This window comes from Tachysurus fulvidraco, chromosome 8, assembly GCF_022655615.1.
Source record: "Tachysurus fulvidraco isolate hzauxx_2018 chromosome 8, HZAU_PFXX_2.0, whole genome shotgun sequence".
In the NCBI taxonomy this organism is placed as follows: Eukaryota; Metazoa; Chordata; class Actinopteri; order Siluriformes; family Bagridae; genus Tachysurus; species Tachysurus fulvidraco.
In genome coordinates this window covers 21,460,975-21,480,479 of record NC_062525.1, presented here as the reverse complement: position 1 = coordinate 21,480,479, position 19,505 = coordinate 21,460,975, and the positions used below count along the sequence as shown (strand labels likewise).

General features: G+C 38.2%; 2 protein-coding genes across 3 annotated transcripts; both read left to right on the top strand.

Moving 5' to 3' along the window:
• Positions 1–375: 375 nt before the first annotated feature.
• Positions 376–5,310, top strand: LOC113650608 (sulfotransferase 1C1-like). 2 transcript variants are annotated; one of them, XM_027159028.2, is made up of 7 exons: positions 376–704; positions 2,322–2,450; positions 2,559–2,656; positions 4,189–4,315; positions 4,399–4,493; positions 4,782–4,962; positions 5,044–5,310. In XM_027159028.2, the coding sequence occupies exons 1-7, from the start codon at positions 515–517 to the stop codon at positions 5,154–5,156; spliced, it is 933 nt and encodes a 310-aa protein (XP_027014829.1). In that variant the 5' UTR covers positions 376–514; the 3' UTR covers positions 5,157–5,310. The 2 variants fall into 2 exon arrangements, with proteins under 2 accessions (XP_027014829.1, XP_047673265.1); XM_047817309.1 differs by lacking the exon at positions 376–704 and adding an exon at positions 1,165–1,201.
• A 246-nt stretch (positions 5,311–5,556) lies between these two features.
• Positions 5,557–19,332, top strand: LOC113650635 (zinc finger protein 91-like). Its single transcript, XM_047817840.1, has 5 exons — positions 5,557–6,257; positions 7,940–8,250; positions 12,039–12,711; positions 17,690–17,889; positions 18,002–19,332. The coding sequence occupies exons 2-5, from the start codon at positions 8,040–8,042 to the stop codon at positions 18,808–18,810; spliced, it is 1,893 nt and encodes a 630-aa protein (XP_047673796.1). The 5' UTR covers positions 5,557–6,257; positions 7,940–8,039; the 3' UTR covers positions 18,811–19,332.
• The last annotated feature ends 173 nt before the right edge of the window (positions 19,333–19,505 follow it).

Genomic DNA, 19,505 nt, shown 5'->3' with positions numbered 1-19,505 from the left:
TAACACACAATAACTAAACACGGAATTAGAAATAAACAAAGGCAAAAGAACAAGTGAGCAAACAACCAGGTAAGTCAGCGCTCCTGTCACATCCGGGTCTTTATACCTGGCCAATAACACCGGATTGGCTCCTGGAGTGGTTCGTGAAATGATGACTGGCAGCTGAATCATCCAATCACAGAACCTGCAAGGCGGAACAGTGAATAAAGGAGAAATGAGAAAGAAAACAATACGGGACGTAACATGTATTTTGGACTAACTGTGGCCTATTTATTGAACATGCAGGACAACCACCTAGTAATGCATTACAACGGTCCATATATGGGCATGAAGACATTAAGTATAAACCCCCAGTCCAAAGACTAACTTGAAAGAATAGAATAACTAGAGAGGGAGAAAGGACGGGTGGTGGTAGATTGAATTTTCCCAAAGAAGACTAATTAAGACTTTCTAGCAGCAGACACTGATATAGAAGATTCAACTTGATTCAATTGTACATACAGAAATTTTGAAGATGGACAAGAAGGAAGAACCCATGAGTTTTAATGAAGCTGTAAACAAGGCGACTATTTCAATCCAACGTTTTCCTCTGATTGAGGTACAAGGCATACCACTTAGGAATTGGATCGCTCAAAACTGGAGTTCAATTTGGGCTTTCTGCCCTCATCCATCTGATTTGCTCATCTCCACCTACCCCAAATCAGGTAAAAACACTATCAAAAATTAGGACCAATCAAAATAACTGATACTATATTGGCCAATATTAAAAAAGTGCTGATTTAAAACCTAATATGAAAAATTAATAATGAATTCTTAGTGTTGTCTTTGCCATGTATCTCCACCCTGTGTGCACAGAGTTTGCATATTCTCCTAGTGTTTTATGGGTTTCCTCCCATTTCAAAGATATGTGATTGGCTGAATTGTTAGTGGTGTTTTTAGTGTCACAGAAGAAATGCATCAAACTTTCATCAGGAGATTTTTAATCAGATACTATTAAATAAGATTCCATCAGTCTCACATGCTGTATTGGTGATTAGAGGACCATCTTATCCATAAAAATGGCTGGTTTGGAACCAGGTGGAATCAAGTTTGGCTCCTGCTTGATTGGAATGAAATCCCGCACCTACTCTGACACTTTGCAGATAAGTTTGGACACCTCTGGTCTGCACCTCTCATTCTATGTGCCAATGTTTTTTGCCTGGTGAGTTCACCCTAAAGAGTGATGGTAGTAAAATGATTGGATTATAGGCAAAACATTAACATTTTTTGAGATACAGTATGTTTGCTTGGAATCGGTAGACCACAATGAGATTTGTTAAATGATTGACATTGTGCTATGGGTACATTGACTTTTGTAATATGCTCAATGGTGCACTGATCAGTGCCTCTAATCTGATGTCCTCTAATAAGCATAGGGCATAATACCCCTCACGTGTACGTGTTACTACCTCACGTGTAGCCTGCATTTCAGAAGCCAATTAAAATTGTGGAAATCTGTGGAACTTTTGTAACTAATCAACTCTCCTGCCTGTGGTTTTCTCTTGCAGATGAAAGAGTCATGGTGCAGAATATTTTCAGGGATAGCTGTACACAGATAAAACAAGCTCATGAATGAAAGTCAAATCCACTGCTTCCCCATCCTGCCTCAAAACAGCTTTAAGTTAAAAATAGAAATTACAGCAGCCATCAGTGGCTAGGGGTCTAGAGAGAAAAACTCACCTCAGGGTAATAGGGAAGGCAGTACTCCTTCTCTTTAATACTATATAGGGATCCTCTCTCTCTCTCTCTCTCTCTCTCTCTCTCTCTCTCTCTCTCTCTCTCTCTCTCTCTCTCTGCTAGAAAACAGGTTGGCTTCATGTGTCTCAGAGGAACAAAGGTGCTTGCCCTACCTTGTCTAGTCCCATGAAAATCTGCATAAAATATTTTCCAATCTGACTGAGATGGGCTGGAGTGAATAGGGTACAACTGTCAGGAAAACTACATTATATAAACAAAATGGGAATGATTTGATTTTAGAGCCGGAACAACAGTAATTAATAATGACTTTTATCAACAAACACTTTATTCTTAATTATGCCTTTCTTTTTTGTAACAGACCTTATTTTTCAGGTTCATTGTTTTCTTTAATTTACTGATGTGATTTTTGCTGTAGATTTTAATGATAAATTGTTTGTTATTATGTCTCGAACTTCAAAAACAGAGCTAGTGCAGGTGTATATTATGGATATTGAGATATATGAGACTGATGTGTTACACACCTTTTAGAACTTTTGCTGAGCTGGAAACTTTATTGAAAACCAAATTTCTTCGTCATAAAACAGGTACCACATGGGTCCAAGAAATAGTGGACTTACTGCTGCATAATGGAGACCAAGAGATTTGTAAGAGAGCACCAACAACTGTACGCAGCCCATTTTTGGAGATCCATTATCCTCCTCCAATTCCATCAGGTAAAAGTACACGTTTGTAATCTTTATATCCTTTGACCTATGATTACAGCATTGCTTGATATGACTGTGGTAACACATGCTTTGGCTTGTCCTTTGCCTCTTCTATAGGACTTGACCTACTAAAAACAATGAAACCTCCCAGAGTCATTAAGACACACTTACCCATACAGCTGGTGCCTGAAGGGTTCTGGGAAAATAAATGCAAGGTGAATTAAAATATTTTCAGTACTTTTGGAGGAGGCTATAAGCCCAGTGTGTTTGGTGGGGTTTGGTAAAAACAGAAATACCTTAAAGGCAGGGTTTCCGATTTTTGAGAAATGCTTCAGAAAACTGAGTCGGGACGAAAAATAAACAAAAATCATAACAAACGTGTAGCCAATGATCAGAAAGGGGTGGGTCTTGTCAATATGGGCGGAGAGAGTGTTCAGCGCGCATGTGTGACATTAGGAGAAAGCGATTTTAACAATGACATGGAGGATAAAAACAAAGAAAGAAAGTGAAGAAAGGCTAACGATAAGGCAAGAAGTAGGACGTGTTAATATAGGATCAGCTTTCCAGCCCTGGAGAGAACTGAAGGAGCGGGAAGTTGGCCGCGTATTCACAGATTGGAGTTTCCCAAGTCAATATCTCCTGAGCTAAACGCTGTTTTGCTTTGTTACACAGAACTAATATATATGCCGTCCTTTGCATGATTATGCTTGTGTGTCATTTTTGCTTATTTGTTTATCTGCAATCGTATTGTTCTTCCCTTCAGCTATGATAAAGACACATTTCTTTCCATTAGTTGACTGGGTTACATATGTATGTGTGGGCGGAGCTATCAATACAGGGGTGGGACCCATTTGGGTTAGGGGTGTGTTATTGGCTTTCAAAAATCGGAGACCCCTACCTTTAATTTAAAAAAAAGCAAGGAATTAAATTGATTTGTGTAGTGATTTTTACAATTGTCTCAAGGTGGCATAAAATAATAAAGGAGCATAAAAATAAAATAAAAATAAAAGTTAATCGGACTTGCTAACTGTATGAAATTAATAGCCAAAAAAAAACATGTTCAGCAAGTTTTTATTAATTTATTATTTATTTTGCAAAAACTAATTCTCAGTGTTAAAAGTTTGAGTCTTAATAGTTGAAACGATAAAAAGTACACAATGGGATACAACTGGTTTCATTAAGATCATAATCTTTAAAAGGATTATGCAAAATTAATGCAAAATTAATTGATTGTATTAATAACAATTTCATTGAGTCTTGTAGAGTTATGTTGACCAAACTGGACTAGGAAATCCCACACTCCCTTTAGCAGCTCCTTCTCTCCGTCGCCTTCTCCTGAGTACTGAAGCACAAACTTCTAAGTTACTTCTTGCTAAATTCATGAGTGCATACAGACAACACATGTAATTGCCTAATCACAAAGTCTTGCCTAAGTTTCTGTCTGTGTAAATTCTAAACCATGTATATATTCCTCAATATGACCCTTGACTTGACTATTGTGATTAATGTGCCACTATTAATATGCCTTTCCATGTTTTTGCAATAATAACAACACTGAGATTTAGATTTACTTTATTGTATGATCAATAAAATGCACATGGATCATCAACCACATCCCAAGTCCACATACATGACCTGTTTTCTTTTATCATTTAAGCTAAAGTAGTCTTAATTGACTTCATTAGCCACAACATTTCTGCAAGAATCTTCATCTTTCTGAAAAGAGCTATTGATCTTTTTTTTACAGGTCATTTATGTGGCTCGAAATGCTAAAGACAATGCGATCAGCTACTTCCACTTTGACCGAATGACTCTGGTTCATCCAGAACCAGGATCATGGGAAGAATATCTCCAGAAATTCATGGAAGGAAAATGTGAGACTTGACATTGTTGAATAATTGGAAAGAACCATAGTACCTTAAAAATTGAGGTTGTTTACTAATATGTATATTATCAGTGTCTTGGGGATCTTGGTATGACCATGTGAAAGGTTACTGGAAGGAAAAAGAGAAGAGGAATATCCTTTACATGTTCTTTGAGGACATGAAAGAGGTACAATATGTACAATAAGGTACAATACGTCTCCTAAACACTGATATTATGTAGTACACAATGTGGACTGATGGCTTCTATTTTGAAACTGAAAAGAAAGCTTGCATGAAATAAATTTATTCCCAAAAGGAACATTGATTCCCACAATGGTATACAATAAAAATATATACTATTAGCAATAGCAACACTAGTGGCCATCATATAATTATTATCATCATAGATGCTTCACAGGTTTATGTCCAGGTAAATCTTCATACTCATTATTTATTGGTTTTCCTTCAAATTAAGAACCCTCGTCGAGAAACACTGAGGATCATGGAGTACCTGGACTTGTCGCTATCTGATGAAATCATTGACAAGATTGTGGAGTTGACATCCTTTAAAGTCATGAAAGATAACCCAATGGCCAACTACTCAACCACCCCAAACGTCATATTTGACCGCTCCATCTCTGCTTTCATGAGAAAAGGTCCAGATGTACAACATCACTCTTACATTTCCCCTGGTTCTGCACAAGTCATTGTTACACTAATGTATTTCTTTTCCACAGGAGAGGTTGGAGACTGGATGAATTACTTCACTCCAGCTCAGTCCCAGATGTTTGATGAGGATTATGCCAGAAAAATGGCTGATGTAGACATGCCTTTTCGCACCAGCATATAGAAGGTGTCACAGAAAAGAACCGGAACCTACGCTGACATCTACACTTCACTAAACATGGATATGCAAAGATAATTTTGATTATTTTCAGCACTTATAGTGTTACACTATGATGAAAAACGTTGCAAAAATAAATAAATAAATAAATAAATAAATACATATAAAAAAATCAGTTATATAAATTTGTACATGATAACAGCATGGGGATTTACCAAGCTTTAATAATAAATTTTACTATTAAAAATACAACTACACTGTTTGACCAACACTGAATTTATGATCATGTATTGTGGTTGATAACTTTTTTTTGACATAATGAATCCTCACGTAAACACATGGGCAGAAAAATATTTATACTATTATATTATATATTAGCACTCCGTCCAGGGTGTATACTGCCTCGATGACGCCTGAGATAGGCACAGGCTCCCCGTGACCCGAGGTAGTAACACTAATACTAATATATAATAATACTATTATAACATTTAAACTACTGAAGGGTGAGGTGAATAACATTGATTAACTTGCAGTCAAGTCATGGAACATTTCAGGCTGAGAGTTAGTATAGTACAAATTGCTGAAAAAGTTCATGCTGGCTAGGATAGAAAAATGCCAGTACACAGAGTGCATCACAGTTTGCTGCGTATGGAACTTAATCAATGATCATGTATTGGGGTTAACATCATTTTATCTTTTCCTGTGTATGGAGTTGTGTAGCTGCAGTCTGTGTGCCAATGCTGACCCCTGTTCACCACCAAAAGCATCTACTGTACAATGGACATGTACTGTAAGCATCAGAACTGGACCATGGAGCAATGGAAGAAGCAGTCTTCCTAAATTGTGTGCCACTCAGCTTTACACATTATCAATCACCTGTATCTGAATTTAATGTTTAAAGTCTAATTAATCATGAGTAATTTTAACAAATATATTTTGCTGTATCCTACCATTTCTATCACTTAATAAGGTCTCAAGGTAAATACCATCCTAACATTGCAAGGATTTTCTAGGACTGCAGTAGCATGTGCTTTCATAGTCACATCATACTACATCAGAGACATGAAGACAAGGTTTGGTTCAAGCATCGTCCCTATATTCCACAAGGTAAGTGGACTCATGGCTTTTCTGTTCTTAGATTGTGATCATAGCTGAATTCTGCCAAGAAACATAAAAGACAGGAAAGCTGCCTAACCCTTAAATGCACATCATACAGTAATCTGACTGTAGAATATCAAACTTGTATAATACTTCCATACAACTTAAAAAGCTGTTTATATACAGTAAATCTGATACTAAACATCTTTTTTTTTACACCAATACATTAATTTCTTGGTTATTTACCTCCTTTCAAACTTCCCAAATTGCTTATTTCCACTCATATTTGGTGCTCTTTACAACAATGTATTTCTTCTTGGATGGAAGGAAGTTAAACAGTTTGGGAGGAGTCCTTGATGATTTTGTGTGCCCTGCACAGACACCTAATGTGTTAAGAAACTGGATTGCAGGAAGCTCGGTGACAATTATGCATTGAGCAGTTTTCACCTTTGGCATGATTTCCTTTCACACACTGTGGAGTTGCCATGTCACGCTGTGATGAAGTTTGTCAGAGTGCTCTGAACTATGCAGCAGGATCTCAGGGGGACAAATTAACTTATTTAAGCCTTCTCAGGAAGTGTATACGCCCTTGTGCCTTCCTATCCAGCATTGAATTGTTCAGATGATAAGCTGGAAACACACTCTACTTCAGTCCCGTTGATGTAGAAAGGGGGAAGTCTGCTGCTGTTAGATTTCCAGAATTCCACAATAAGCTCTTTGGCATAATAACTTAATGGCATTGAAGGGGAGGTTGTTAGTGGAACACCATGCTGACAGGCTTTGAATCTCCTCCCTGTAGGCCAGTGATCAGTTTAGAGGGGGTGACTGTGATAAATTCAGAGCTAAAATCAATGAACAACATCCTAATGTATGTATTGCTTGATGAAGAGTGGTGGAAATGGTATACTCTGTTGACCTGTTTGGAAAGTACACAAACTGGTGTACTGGTATGTGGCACTGTTTTTGCGTTGTAATCTGAAGTTGCAGTTCGTCCATACTTGAGATATTACAATCCTGCAACACTACATTTAATCAAGGGCACTGGGTGAGCACGGGTATGGTCGGACCTTTTACAATGTTATTGCAAGGTTAGACATGATTGACTTTATTGGGGTAGCAATGTGTCAGGGTGAAAAGCTAATCCATATTCGGGGGAAAAAATAAGAAAAACAGTGGAGCCCCCTATGGCATGAGTAGCACTACCGTATAAAGAAATAAACAGTTTATATGATAAGATCAGATAAGATAAGATATACCTTTATTCGTCCAACAATTTCTATATATACATAATAAAGACATAATATAATATACATAATATACAAAAACCAAAAATGTAGTATTACATTTATATCAGTAGTATTATCTAACAACAAACTGAAGGAATTTAACATTGTATCTCCAAATAATAAATAGTCCTTTAGCACAGTTTGATCAATGTTTGCTATTAGTTGTTAAGCAGTTGACTGGAGTGACGAAAGGGTGGCCATGATTCACATTAGAGTGACACTGATCACGCCATGGAAACTGCACCACTTGCAAGGCAGCTTTAGACTTTTATTGTGACACACAGTCAAGCAGGGTTACCCGGAAGTGATTCCGGATGCCGACAACAACAAGCTCCGCCGAAGCGTCAGTGCTAAAGATTATTTAGTGATAAATAAAACGAAGGTTTTTCTCTCTCTCTCTCTCAGATCAGCGCATGTGTAGTCGTCCGTGAAACCCATTACTCTTATTCAGCAATCTCCAACCGTTAAACCCGTGTAAAAGAGCCGTACACGACACGAATCCGGGATGGAGATGATGTCTAAAGCGGAGCGGCTGCACGAGCGCGTGAACGAGCTGCTGACGGCTGCGGTGCAGCGCGTGCTGGAGGCGGTGCGGGACACGGTGCGGGACACGGTGCAGGAATACGAGGAGAAAAGCGCGCACACGCAGAGGGAGAACGAGAGACTGCGGAGGAGAGTGCAGGAGCTGCAGGACCAGCTGGACAGGGATACAGCAGGTACACACACTGTCTTACTGTCTGTTACTCTCTCTGTCTATTACTGTCTGTTACTGTCTGTTACTGTCTGTTACTCTCTCTGTCTATTACTGTCTATTACTGTCTATTACTGTCTATTACTGTCTATTACTGTCTATTACTGTCTGTTACTCTCTCTGTCTATTACTGTCTCTTACTGTCTCTCTGTCTGTTACTGTCTGTTACTCTCTCTGTCTATTACTGTCTATTACTGTCTATTACTGTCTGTTACTGTCTGTTACTGTCTGTTACTCTCTCTGTCTATTACTGTCTATTACTCTCTCTGTCTGTTACTGTCTGTTACTCTCTCTGTCTATTACTGTCTATTACTGTCTATTACTGTCTATTACTGTCTGTTACTGTCTGTTACTCTCTCTGTCTATTACTGTCTATTACTCTCTCTGTCTGTTACTGTCTGTTACTCTCTCTGTCTATTACTGTCTATTACTGTCTATTACTGTCTGTTACTCTCTCTGTCTATTACTGTCTATTACTGTCTATTACTCTCTCTGTCTGTTACTGTCTATTACTCTCTCTGTCTATTACTGTCTGTTACTCTCTCTGTCTGTTACTGTCTGTTACTCTCTCTGTCTATTACTGTCTGTTACTGTCTATTACTCTCTCTGTCTGTTACTGTCTATTACTCTCTCTGTCTGTTACTGTCTGTTACTCTCTCTGTCTATTACTGTCTATTACTGTCTATTACTGTCTGTTACTCTCTCTGTCTATTACTGTCTATTACTGTCTATTACTGTCTGTTACTCTCTCTGTCTATTACTGTCTATTACTGTCTATTACTGTCTGTTACTCTCTCTGTCTATTACTGTCTATTACTGTCTATTACTCTCTCTGTCTGTTACTGTCTATTACTGTCTATTACTCTCTCTGTCTGTTACTGTCTATTACTCTCTCTGTCTATTACTGTCTATTACTCTCTCTGTCTATTACTGTCTATTACTCTCTCTGTCTATTACTGTCTATTACTCTCTCTGTCTATTACTGTCTATTACTGTCTATTACTCTCTCTGTCTATTACTGTCTATTACTCTCTCTGTCTATTACTGTCTATTACTCTCTCTCTGTCTATTACTGTCTATTACTCTCTCTGTCTATTACTGTCTATGACTCTCTCTGTCTATTACTGTCTATTACTCTCTCTCTGTCTATTACTGTCTATTACTCTCTCTGTCTGTTACTGTCTATTACTGTCTATTACTGTCTATTACTCTCTCTGTCTATTACTGTCTATTACTCTCTCTGTCTATTACTGTCTATTACTCTCTCTGTCTATTACTGTCTATTACTCTCTCTGTCTATTACTGTCTATTACTGTCTGTTACTCTCTCTGTCTATTACTGTCTATTACTGTCTATTACTCTCTCTGTCTGTTACTGTCTATTACTGTCTATTACTCTCTCTGTCTGTTACTGTCTATTACTGTCTCTCTGTCTATTACTGTCTATTACTCTCTCTGTCTATTACTGTCTATTACTCTCTCTGTCTATTACTGTCTATTACTCTCTCTGTCTATTACTGTCTATTACTGTCTATTACTCTCTCTGTCTATTACTGTCTATTACTCTCTCTGTCTATTACTGTCTATTACTCTCTCTGTCTATTACTGTCTATTACTGTCTGTTACTCTCTCTGTCTATTACTGTCTATTACTGTCTATTACTCTCTCTGTCTGTTACTGTCTATTACTCTCTCTGTCTGTTACTGTCTATTACTCTCTCTGTCTATTACTGTCTATTACTGTCTGTTACTCTCTCTGTCTATTACTGTCTATTACTGTCTATTACTCTCTCTGTCTGTTACTGTCTATTACTCTCTCTGTCTATTACTCTCTCTGTCTATTACTGTCTATTACTGTCTCTCTGTCTGTTACTGTCTATTACTGTCTATTACTGTCTGTCTATTACTGTCTATTACTCTCTCTGTCTATTACTGTCTCTTACTGTCTCTCTGTCTATTACTGTCTATTACTGTCTCTGTCTATTACTGTCTATTACTGTCTCTCTGTCTATTACTGTCTATTACTGTCTCTCTGTCTATTACTGTCTATTACTGTCTCTCTGTCTATTACTGTCTATTACTGTCTATTACTCTCTCTGTCTGTTACTGTCTATTACTGTCTCTCTGTCTATTACTGTCTATTACTCTCTCTGTCTATTACTGTCTCTTACTGTCTCTCTGTCTATTACTGTCTATTACTCTCTGTCTATTACTGTCTATTACTGTCTATTACTCTCTCTGTCTATTACTGTCTATTACTGTCTATTACTGTCTATTACTCTCTCAGTCTATTACTGTCTATTACTGTCTATTACTCTCTCTGTCTATTACTGTCTATTACTGTCTATTACTCTCTCTGTCTATTACTGTCTGTTACTGTCTATTACTCTCTCTGTCTGTTACTGTCTGTTACTGTCTATTACTCTCTCTGTCTGTTACTCTCTCTGTCTATTACTGTCTATTACTGTCTCTCTGTCTGTTACTGTCTATTACTGTCTATTACTCTCTCTGTCTGTTACTGTCTGTTACTGTCTATTACTCTCTCTGTCTATTACTCTCTCTGTCTATTACTGTCTATTACTGTCTGTTACTGTCTATTACTGTCTATTACTCTCTCTATTACTCTCTCTGTCTATTACTGTCTATTACTGTCTCTCTGTCTGTTACTGTCTATTACTGTCTCTCTGTCTGTTACTGTCTGTTACTGTCTATTACTCTCTCTGTCTATTACTGTCTCTCTGTCTATTACTGTCTATTACTGTCTATTACTCTCTCTGTCTATTACTGTCTCTCTGTCTATTACTGTCTATTACTGTCTCTCTGTCTGTTACTGTCTATTACTGTCTATTACTCTCTCTGTCTATTACTGTCTCTCTGTCTATTACTGTCTATTACTGTCTCTCTGTCTGTTACTGTCTATATACTGTCTTTCTGTTACTGTCTATTACTGTCCATTACTCTCTCTGTCTATTACTGTCTATTACTGTCTCTGTCTATTACTGTCTATTACTGTCTCTCTGTCTGTTACTGTATTGCTGTCTATTACTGACTGTTATTGTCTACTACTGTCTTTTACTGTCTCTGTCTCTCTGTCTATTACTGTCTGTTATTGTCTATTACTGTCTATTACTGTCTGTCTCTGTGTCTTTTACTGTCTGTTACTGTCTCTGTCTCTCTGTCTATTACTGGCTGTCTCTGTCTGTTGCTGTCTGTTACTGTCTTTGTCTCTTTGTCTATTATTGTCTGTCTCTGTCTATTACTGTCTTTTACTGTCCGCTACTGTCTGTCTCTTTGTCAGAGACCGTCTGTTACGGTCTGTTATGGTCTGTTACTGTCTATTACTGTCTCTGTGTCTGTCTGTCTCTCTGTCTGTTACTGTCTGTTACTGTCTCTGTGTCTGTCTGTCTGTCTCTGTGTCTATTACTGTCTGTTTCTGTCTATTACTGTCTGTTTCTGTTTATTACTGTCGGTTACTGTCTATTACTGTATGTTACTGTCTATTGCTGTCTCTGTGTCTGTCTGTCTCTGTGTCTATAACTGTCTGTTATCTCTGTGCGTCTCTCTCTCTGACTCTGTTTCTCTCTCTCTCTCTTTCTCTCTCTCTCTCTCTCTCTGTAATTTCTATATTAAAATGATGGGTCAACATAAATAAATATCTCAGTCCTCCTGGAATTCCACGCACTTTGGTGACTCTGTGAGCGACTGATGTTTAATATTCTCTGTCTCACTTTTGTTTTCCCATTGTGTGTGTTTAGTTTCCCACATCACCGCCCAGCTCACTGTTTCTCCTCCCCCCACGTCATCTGGACAGAAGAAACCTTTGTGCAGTCGTCACTCAGACCCGATAGCACCGAAAGACAAGGAGTGTTTCAAAGAGGAACCACCGAACGATGGGCAAAACACTCTGTTTCCAGCCGAAATAAAAACCGAAATAGATCAGTCAGATTATCCGGGCGCAGAAGACCCCGTTCTGGAACCTGTTGTACAAAGCACCTATTTCCCCTGCGCACATTTGCAGTTCCATGCTTCTCAGAACGAGTCCGACTTCGCCACAGCGCCTCCCTGCAACAATGCAGACACTCTGGACACCTTTGTGGAGCATTTCCCTTTCGAGGAAGAGGGCTGGAGACAGCAGAGCCGGGAGGAGCGCCACATCTGTCTTCTGTGTGGGAAAAACTTTAATCGACTTGCCAATCTCCGCATCCACCAGCGCTGCCACACCGGGGAAAAGCCGTACACGTGTTCGCACTGCGGCCGACGCTTCAGCCACAGTGGAAACCTGCAGAAACACAAGCGTGTGCACACGGGCGAACGGCCGTACCAGTGCCCCCAGTGCAGCAAGAGCTTCTGCCAATCCAGCCATCTGAAGAAGCATCAGATGGTCCACACGGGTCGACATGTCACCGTCACCAGACGGAACATGGAACTCTGAGGGGAACCTCGGGGTGTTGAAACAAAAATCGGAAAACTGGTGGATTTTTGTTCTGGCTCCACCCACTTCACTGTTCTGATGCTGAAAATGTTTGTTTCAGCTAAAATTCACAAATTGTATTTGTGTTCATAGAACTGCATAACACCTACATAAATCTGTCCCGAGAGCAGTCGCAAGCCTGCGTGTATAAAACTTTAAATCTATAAAACTGTAATCTTTCATCTTGATGTCAAGGTGTGTTATGTGATACTAATTTATTAGGTTGTTATAACACATTCTGAAACTATTCAACACTTTATGCTCAAACTCGGATGTGCAGAAGTATCTAGTGGTGTTAAAAACAAAGCAGAAGCTCCACTTTCAAAAACAATCTATTATAGTTTGTGTACTTTGTAAAGCTATTGATTCAAATTTCAAATTCAAATTTCAAAATTCAAATTGATTCAGATTTTCATGTGTCTCTTTAGGGTAAGAGTGACTTCTTTCATGTGACTCCTATGCTGACAGTTATTAACATTAGTTACATGACATTTTAAGTTTCAAAATGTCTGAAAAAGTTTGTTCAAACTGGATGAATTGGAGAGATTTACAGAGTGAATGTTGTTGTTTTTTTTAAAAAAAACAAAAAAAAAAAACAAGGTGTCATGGTTTGGCCTCAGAGACCCCAGAGACGCCACCATCTGTATTCACCACCTCAACATGTTTAGGTCAATTTCTCATAGATGTGAGTCAAACCTCCATTATTCTCTGTCTCAGAAAAGAGACATTTTTAATTATTTTGTCAGTCAGTAGCCATTTTGCAGTTACCATGAAGAAAATCAATTTTTTAAAAACTTTTATAAAACATTTATACACAACTTTACCCAAGAGATTGAAGACAGACACCCTGTCTGAGCAGATCAGAAATCAGGACACCGCATCAATGTAGTTTTGTGGTTGTCTAGTCGTCTTGTCTGCTGGATGATACGTCTGTGGTGAGTTCACTGCCTGTTGTTAACTGGCTAAAAATATAAAATAAATGATATTTATTTTATATTTTTAGCCAGTTAACAACAGGCAGTGAACTCAGTCCTGGACAAATGAAATGTTATGCTTTGAGAATATTGTTGACAAGTTTGCTTTGGTTGAGCATCTCATGTTTTAAATATGTCTGCTGTGTAAAATCACAGGAAACAAACACAGGAAAAAAGTTTTATCATTTTTGACACTTTTTTTTTTTTTTTTTTTTTAATAAGAGGAATGTCAAATGTTTTTTTTGTGAACAAACTGCAAACCCTTGTGCTGATCCTTGTTGAAATAGTGTAGAATTAATTTAGGGAATTAAAAACAACATGATGTATATCTATTGTTGCTGTATATATTTCATTTTTGACAGAAAGTTAGTGACCAAGAAGGTATAGGTTAATCTACTATGCTGTTGTGTAATAAAGAAACAAAGAGGAAATGCTTGGCTTTGTTCTTTATTTTGTTTTAACCCTCATTTATTAAGTTAGTGTCATGTCATAACTTCGCTGTGACTCCAACATACGAGACCTCCGTACCATGTGTCACCTCGTTATAACTGATTCAGGTTTATATGCGTCGTCGTATAGGGTTTATGTGGGTGTCATGTAGCTCTGAACACTTATGTGAAGTTTAAATATAAGTGTTGTACAGAAGCTGATTTACGATTGTGATGATGGATTTGCAACTAAACCAACAATCTGTTGTTTGTGTTCACATAGGATTCTTTTCCTGACATGGAAATCTGTCTGTTTTGTTGCTTACATATGTATCAACGTCTTCGAGACAAAACAAAAACGATCAAGTTTTTACTTTGGCTAGAAACTGCCTTATTTTGTGTTTTTCATGGCTACAGCTAAATATCTATACATCATCTGCCTAACGCGTTACTGTATATGATTTAATGTTTTTGTGTAATATATATTATTTAATTAAAGAATAATAAATGGTTTTAATGCCAAAGAAAAATGTCTTAGGATACCTTCTCTACACCTTTTGGCTTCACCTGTGTGTATAAATATGCTAATTAGGACACACATGTTCTAATATCACTCGCATTAGCTAAATGCTTGTAAGCTAAGCTCGCATTAGTCACACAGATGGGATTTTAGTGTTGAAGTCTTGATTTATTCAAACCTGTCAGAGTATAACTTGTTCCTCAAGCGTTCATTAAAAAAAGAGCCAACAACTGTGTAGCAGCTGTGTATAAAATTTCTAGGTGTCGCATATTGATTGTGATTTGGTCCACAGCTATAAAGTTTCTAGTGACATCAGAAACTGAGCCTATGTGTGTAGCCCTGTCCCGAAGCCAGTTTAATACAGAAATGTTTTGATTTTGATTTTGCAAACTCCTGGATCTAAAGTATTGCAGTCTGTGTCCAGGATGCGTTTAGAGTGAATTTCATAAAGTCGCTGTACTTTCAATAAAGGCAGGAATTTTAAAAAGTTGATGTTATAAAAATAGATTCTACTACATTGCACCTTTAACAACGACCAAACAAAATTGATTAGAATTTTGTTTTGCTGGATACCGAAATCCAGAGAACATTGGATATCCTATGTTTACGTATCCAATAGTAATTTTGGATCTCACTAAAAAAAACATGCATAAACTGATACAGTTACATAGCAATCTATATGCACTCATCAGCCATAATATTAAAAACCACTGACTGGTGAAGTGAATAATGTGGATTATTGCAGCATCTTATAACAGCACCTGCCATGGGGTGGGGTACGTTAGACAGCAAAAGCCAGCCATTCTTTCTAGGATCACCACTTAGAATATGTACAGTAAGTGAGCATCAGAACCGGACCATGGAGCAGTTGAATAAAGAGGCCTGGTCTAATGAATCACGCTTTCTTTTAGATCATGTGGACAACCAGGTGTGTGAGTCATTTACATGGGAAAGAAAGCACCTGGATGCACTATGGGAGGAAGTTGGAGGCAGTGAGATGCTCTGGGTGATGTTCTGCTGGGAAAACTTGAGTTCTGGCATTCATCCGGATGTTTTTTTTTTATATGTACCATCTGCCTAAACATTGTTACAGGCCAAGTTACATTAGTGGTGTTCCCTAATGGCAGTGAACTCTTTCAGCAGGATCAAGTCACACTTGATGATAATCTGTTTAAATGCTGAAAAACTTGTTGAGTATTGTAATCCTTCTTGTTTATTGCTTTCATGATGATGCTTCATCAACTCAAGTTTTGTAGAATGTGAAGGAAAAGTTGGAAATACTTCATGCTCTACAATTAGTTGTTGTTGTTTTTTAATATAATGACACTATTCAGCATCTCTTCTGCACTATAGAAGTGAAACGGTACTTGTATTATGAGCCACATTCCTAGCGTGTGTCATGCGATTAGCGTGCCTAGTCATGTCACATTTTGTCCCTTCCATTTTGGCAACATTGAAAGCACTGACATTGAAAACACAACATTTCAAGGTAAATTTCGAGCAAAATATTCTGCAACATTAACCTACAACTTTACAGGTAGCAAAATATTTGTTTGACTGATGTAATCATCTTATGTCCGTTGATAATTCATCACTTTTTTTGGTTTTAATCTCATAACCTTCAGACTCAATGCCAGAAATGTAAATATAGAGAAGTAAAGTTTGTAGAATTGCCAGTCTGTCACATGATTCATGTATTTATTATTTATGAATTAATTAAGAACATATATTTTCGACAATATTCGATTTTTAATTGTATTTCACTGTAATGAATAATTATATATGACAGCAACAAAATGCCTTTCAGAACTGGTATTTTGAAATCGGCAGCGACACCGGAAGTAAATAAACGACTAGCAACTGTGGCTGGATGAGCGAGACTGTTATCAGCGATAAAAACAGAAACAAATAGTCATTCATTTGTTTTGGGTTTTTTTTTATTCTGTATATTTTCTGGGATTAATCAGACTTGTATTTTTGTATTTGTTATTTGATTTAATTAAACCCGCAGCGTTAAAGGCTCTTTACAAACCACTACTTATTATTTTCTCCTTGCTTTCGTGTTTATTTACTTTATTATTGTAACGCTTTATTAAAAGAAACGGTTGCTATGTCAACAGCGGCGCTGGATAAAAACCTGTCTCGGTAATTCATGTATAATTTCATTTAAGTTCCTGTGCTCAGTATGACGTCACCTCAGTATGACGTCATCGGGTCTATGACGTCATTGGGTGAATGCGTTAGCTGCTAATGATTAGCATGTCAGAATGTGTCGGGAAGAAGAACCAGTTTCTGAAGACACTTAACAAGTTGTAACATATTTCTGATAGAATGACAGTCTGTCACAAACGAACACGTCCAACCGTCAACCTGTTTACGAGATCGTTCCTGTGAAGAAAGTGCAAATAAATGAAGGAGTGGTAGTGATGAGTCAGACAACAGACAAGAGGAAATCCTTTGCTGTAAAGTTACTGTAAATATCACAGAAGAAGTGAGTCCAAAGCGAAGAATATGGAAGAACAAAAGTGATCGGTGATTAATTGTTAAGTAAGCAGTGGTGATCGGTGGTTGTTGGTCATTCATTCATTATGTTTTAGTAACGCTGGTAGGATCCGTACCATAAACCGAAAACACCGGGTGTCACACAGGAATACACTTGAGATCACAGGACACCATTCACACACATTCACATGCTCCTTCACAACTAGGGCAATTTAGACTCCCCAATCCACCTACACTCACGATTCTGGGTGGGTTAAAGGATACCGGATGAAACTAACGTGGACCAGCGTCTCCACCATTTTTACTTTCTCAACACAGATCTGTAGCACAGTAAAAAACTGTAAGTAATGTTAAGCTTTTACTTAAGAACAAAAATGGCAAGAAATCATTTGAGAGCCAAAGAGTCATCTGTGTTCAGCGAGCTGAGCCGAGTGCACCGATGTAACTAAAATGAGAAATTATAAGAAGCAAATTTACAGAAAACCTTTTTATTTCTTGATCTCATCAAAAGGAGCAGTAACGTGTCCAAACTGGAGCGACTGAACAGCCGCGTGGTGAAGCTGCTGACGGCTGCGGTGCAGGAGGTGCTGGAGGCTGTGAAAGAGACTGTATTCGAGTATCAGGAGAAAACGGCTCGGACTCAGAGGGAGAATGAGAAACTACGTCTGAAATTACAGGATGCCCTGAAGAAACTGGAGAAAGAGAGAGAAGGTGAGTGTTGTGCTTTCAGCAGAGAACGCTATACACCTTTCTTTTTCATTTTTTTCATGACACAGCTGATTGGATGAAAATGTCCCTATGTTGATTTATTTCCCTTTTACAGTATCGAGACTTGCGTCCATCTCATTGTCCATCAACCATCCTTCCAGTGAAGCGCAGCAGATACCTGAAGCTCACCATGTTTCTTGTTTTAAAGAGGATTCCAATGTAAAAGCAGACGTAGAACCAGAAGCGGTGTGTGATCTGCAAGTTGCATTTACGCTACCTGATACAAGTACACCAAGAACTGAGCAAGCCAACACCTCAGATTTAGACCGGACCATTAATGGAACGGAACATAGCACGTGCGTTTCTGGTGCCTCATCATGCATAGACATTAAAACCGAACCTGTTGTGTCTGAATGTTCGCAACAACAACAGCAGATCCCTCAAGTTGAGGTCAGCATGCTTGGGGATCTGAGAGACCAAACAACCAGGCAGGACAACATCAGCTCCAGCCTGTACATCCAATCGAACCTCAGCACTCTTGGAAGGTGCTTAGGGAACAGTTGGAGTACAATATCTTCCATTCAAGGACTAGAAAGACAGCATCACAGTCCACGAGATGAGGAGCACCACATGTGTCAGGTTTGTGGAAAGACCTTCAGCCGTGTTGGTAACCTTCGGATCCATCAGAGGTGTCACACTGGGGAGAAACCCTACTGCTGCATGGTATGCGGCCGCTGCTTCAGCCAAGCAGGAGATCTGAAGAAGCACAAAAGGGTCCACACCGGAGAGAAGCCCTACTGCTGTGTCCAGTGTGGCAAGAGCTTCAGCAGAGGCGAGAACCTCAAACGGCACCAGAAGATCCACATAGGAGACAGATTACGCCGCCAGAATTTGTGGAAAGATAATCACGGACTGGCAGTTTGACATGGAGAGCATTTGGGAATCAGTGGAGGAGAGTAAGCTAATCTGGTACACTACAAGCCCTGGTCAAAATGTCATGAAGCAAGCAATGTTTTTTGGAAATAATTTCAGTGATTGATTACTTGTTATGGTATAAGTGGATTCAAACACATTCTGTTATAGAAAAACAACTTCTATTATTTCATCACACCTCCCCATTCTTGAACATTTTTCTCCTGAGATGCAATTTCGTGGGAAAAATTGGACCTCATTTCCATCTAGGGACGGAGCCTAATTTTTCCAGACAGGAAAAATATCAGTAGTGACTTTACTGTATGACAATATCCCATTTTTACTAAGACATCTATTGAAAGTATGATTATTAGTAATGGCAATGTTAAACATTAAAATCTGCACATTTATCATGTTATAAAGCCACAGGTGGACATCGTGGACATACATTCTCACTGATGTTAAGCAGAAATGCTTGTGTGATTTATTTTTGTTTTTGCTGGGGACTGGAGAATAAAAGATTATATGAAGACAGCTTATGTACAGTTAATAGTCATGATTATGGATTTTTACTAAGGTATCAGGACTTTGACGGGTTTTTAAACTCTTGTAGTTAGTATCGTAGGTGTCGGTTTAAAAGCTGATATTGAAAAGAGAAGTTACACCAACTGATGATGTAATGATCTTCCTGTTCCTGTCTGAAAAAA

Bases quoted from the DNA above. Each gene is read 5' to 3' on its own strand.
- LOC113650608 (XM_027159028.2), top strand. From the start codon at position 515: ATGGACAAGAAGGAAGAACCCATGAGTTTTAATGAAGCTGTAAACAAG. The intron at 705-2,321 runs GTAAAAACACTA...GTCATAAAACAG, and splicing joins CTCCACCTACCCCAAATCAG to GTACCACATGGGTCCAAGAA. The intron at 2,451-2,558 runs GTAAAAGTACAC...CCTCTTCTATAG, and splicing joins TCCTCCTCCAATTCCATCAG to GACTTGACCTACTAAAAACA.
- LOC113650635 (XM_047817840.1), top strand. From the start codon at position 8,040: ATGGAGATGATGTCTAAAGCGGAGCGGCTGCACGAGCGCGTGAACGAG. The intron at 12,712-17,689 runs CTGAGGGGAACC...TCTCATCAAAAG, and splicing joins ACCAGACGGAACATGGAACT to GAGCAGTAACGTGTCCAAAC. The intron at 17,890-18,001 runs GTGAGTGTTGTG...TCCCTTTTACAG, and splicing joins ACTGGAGAAAGAGAGAGAAG to TATCGAGACTTGCGTCCATC.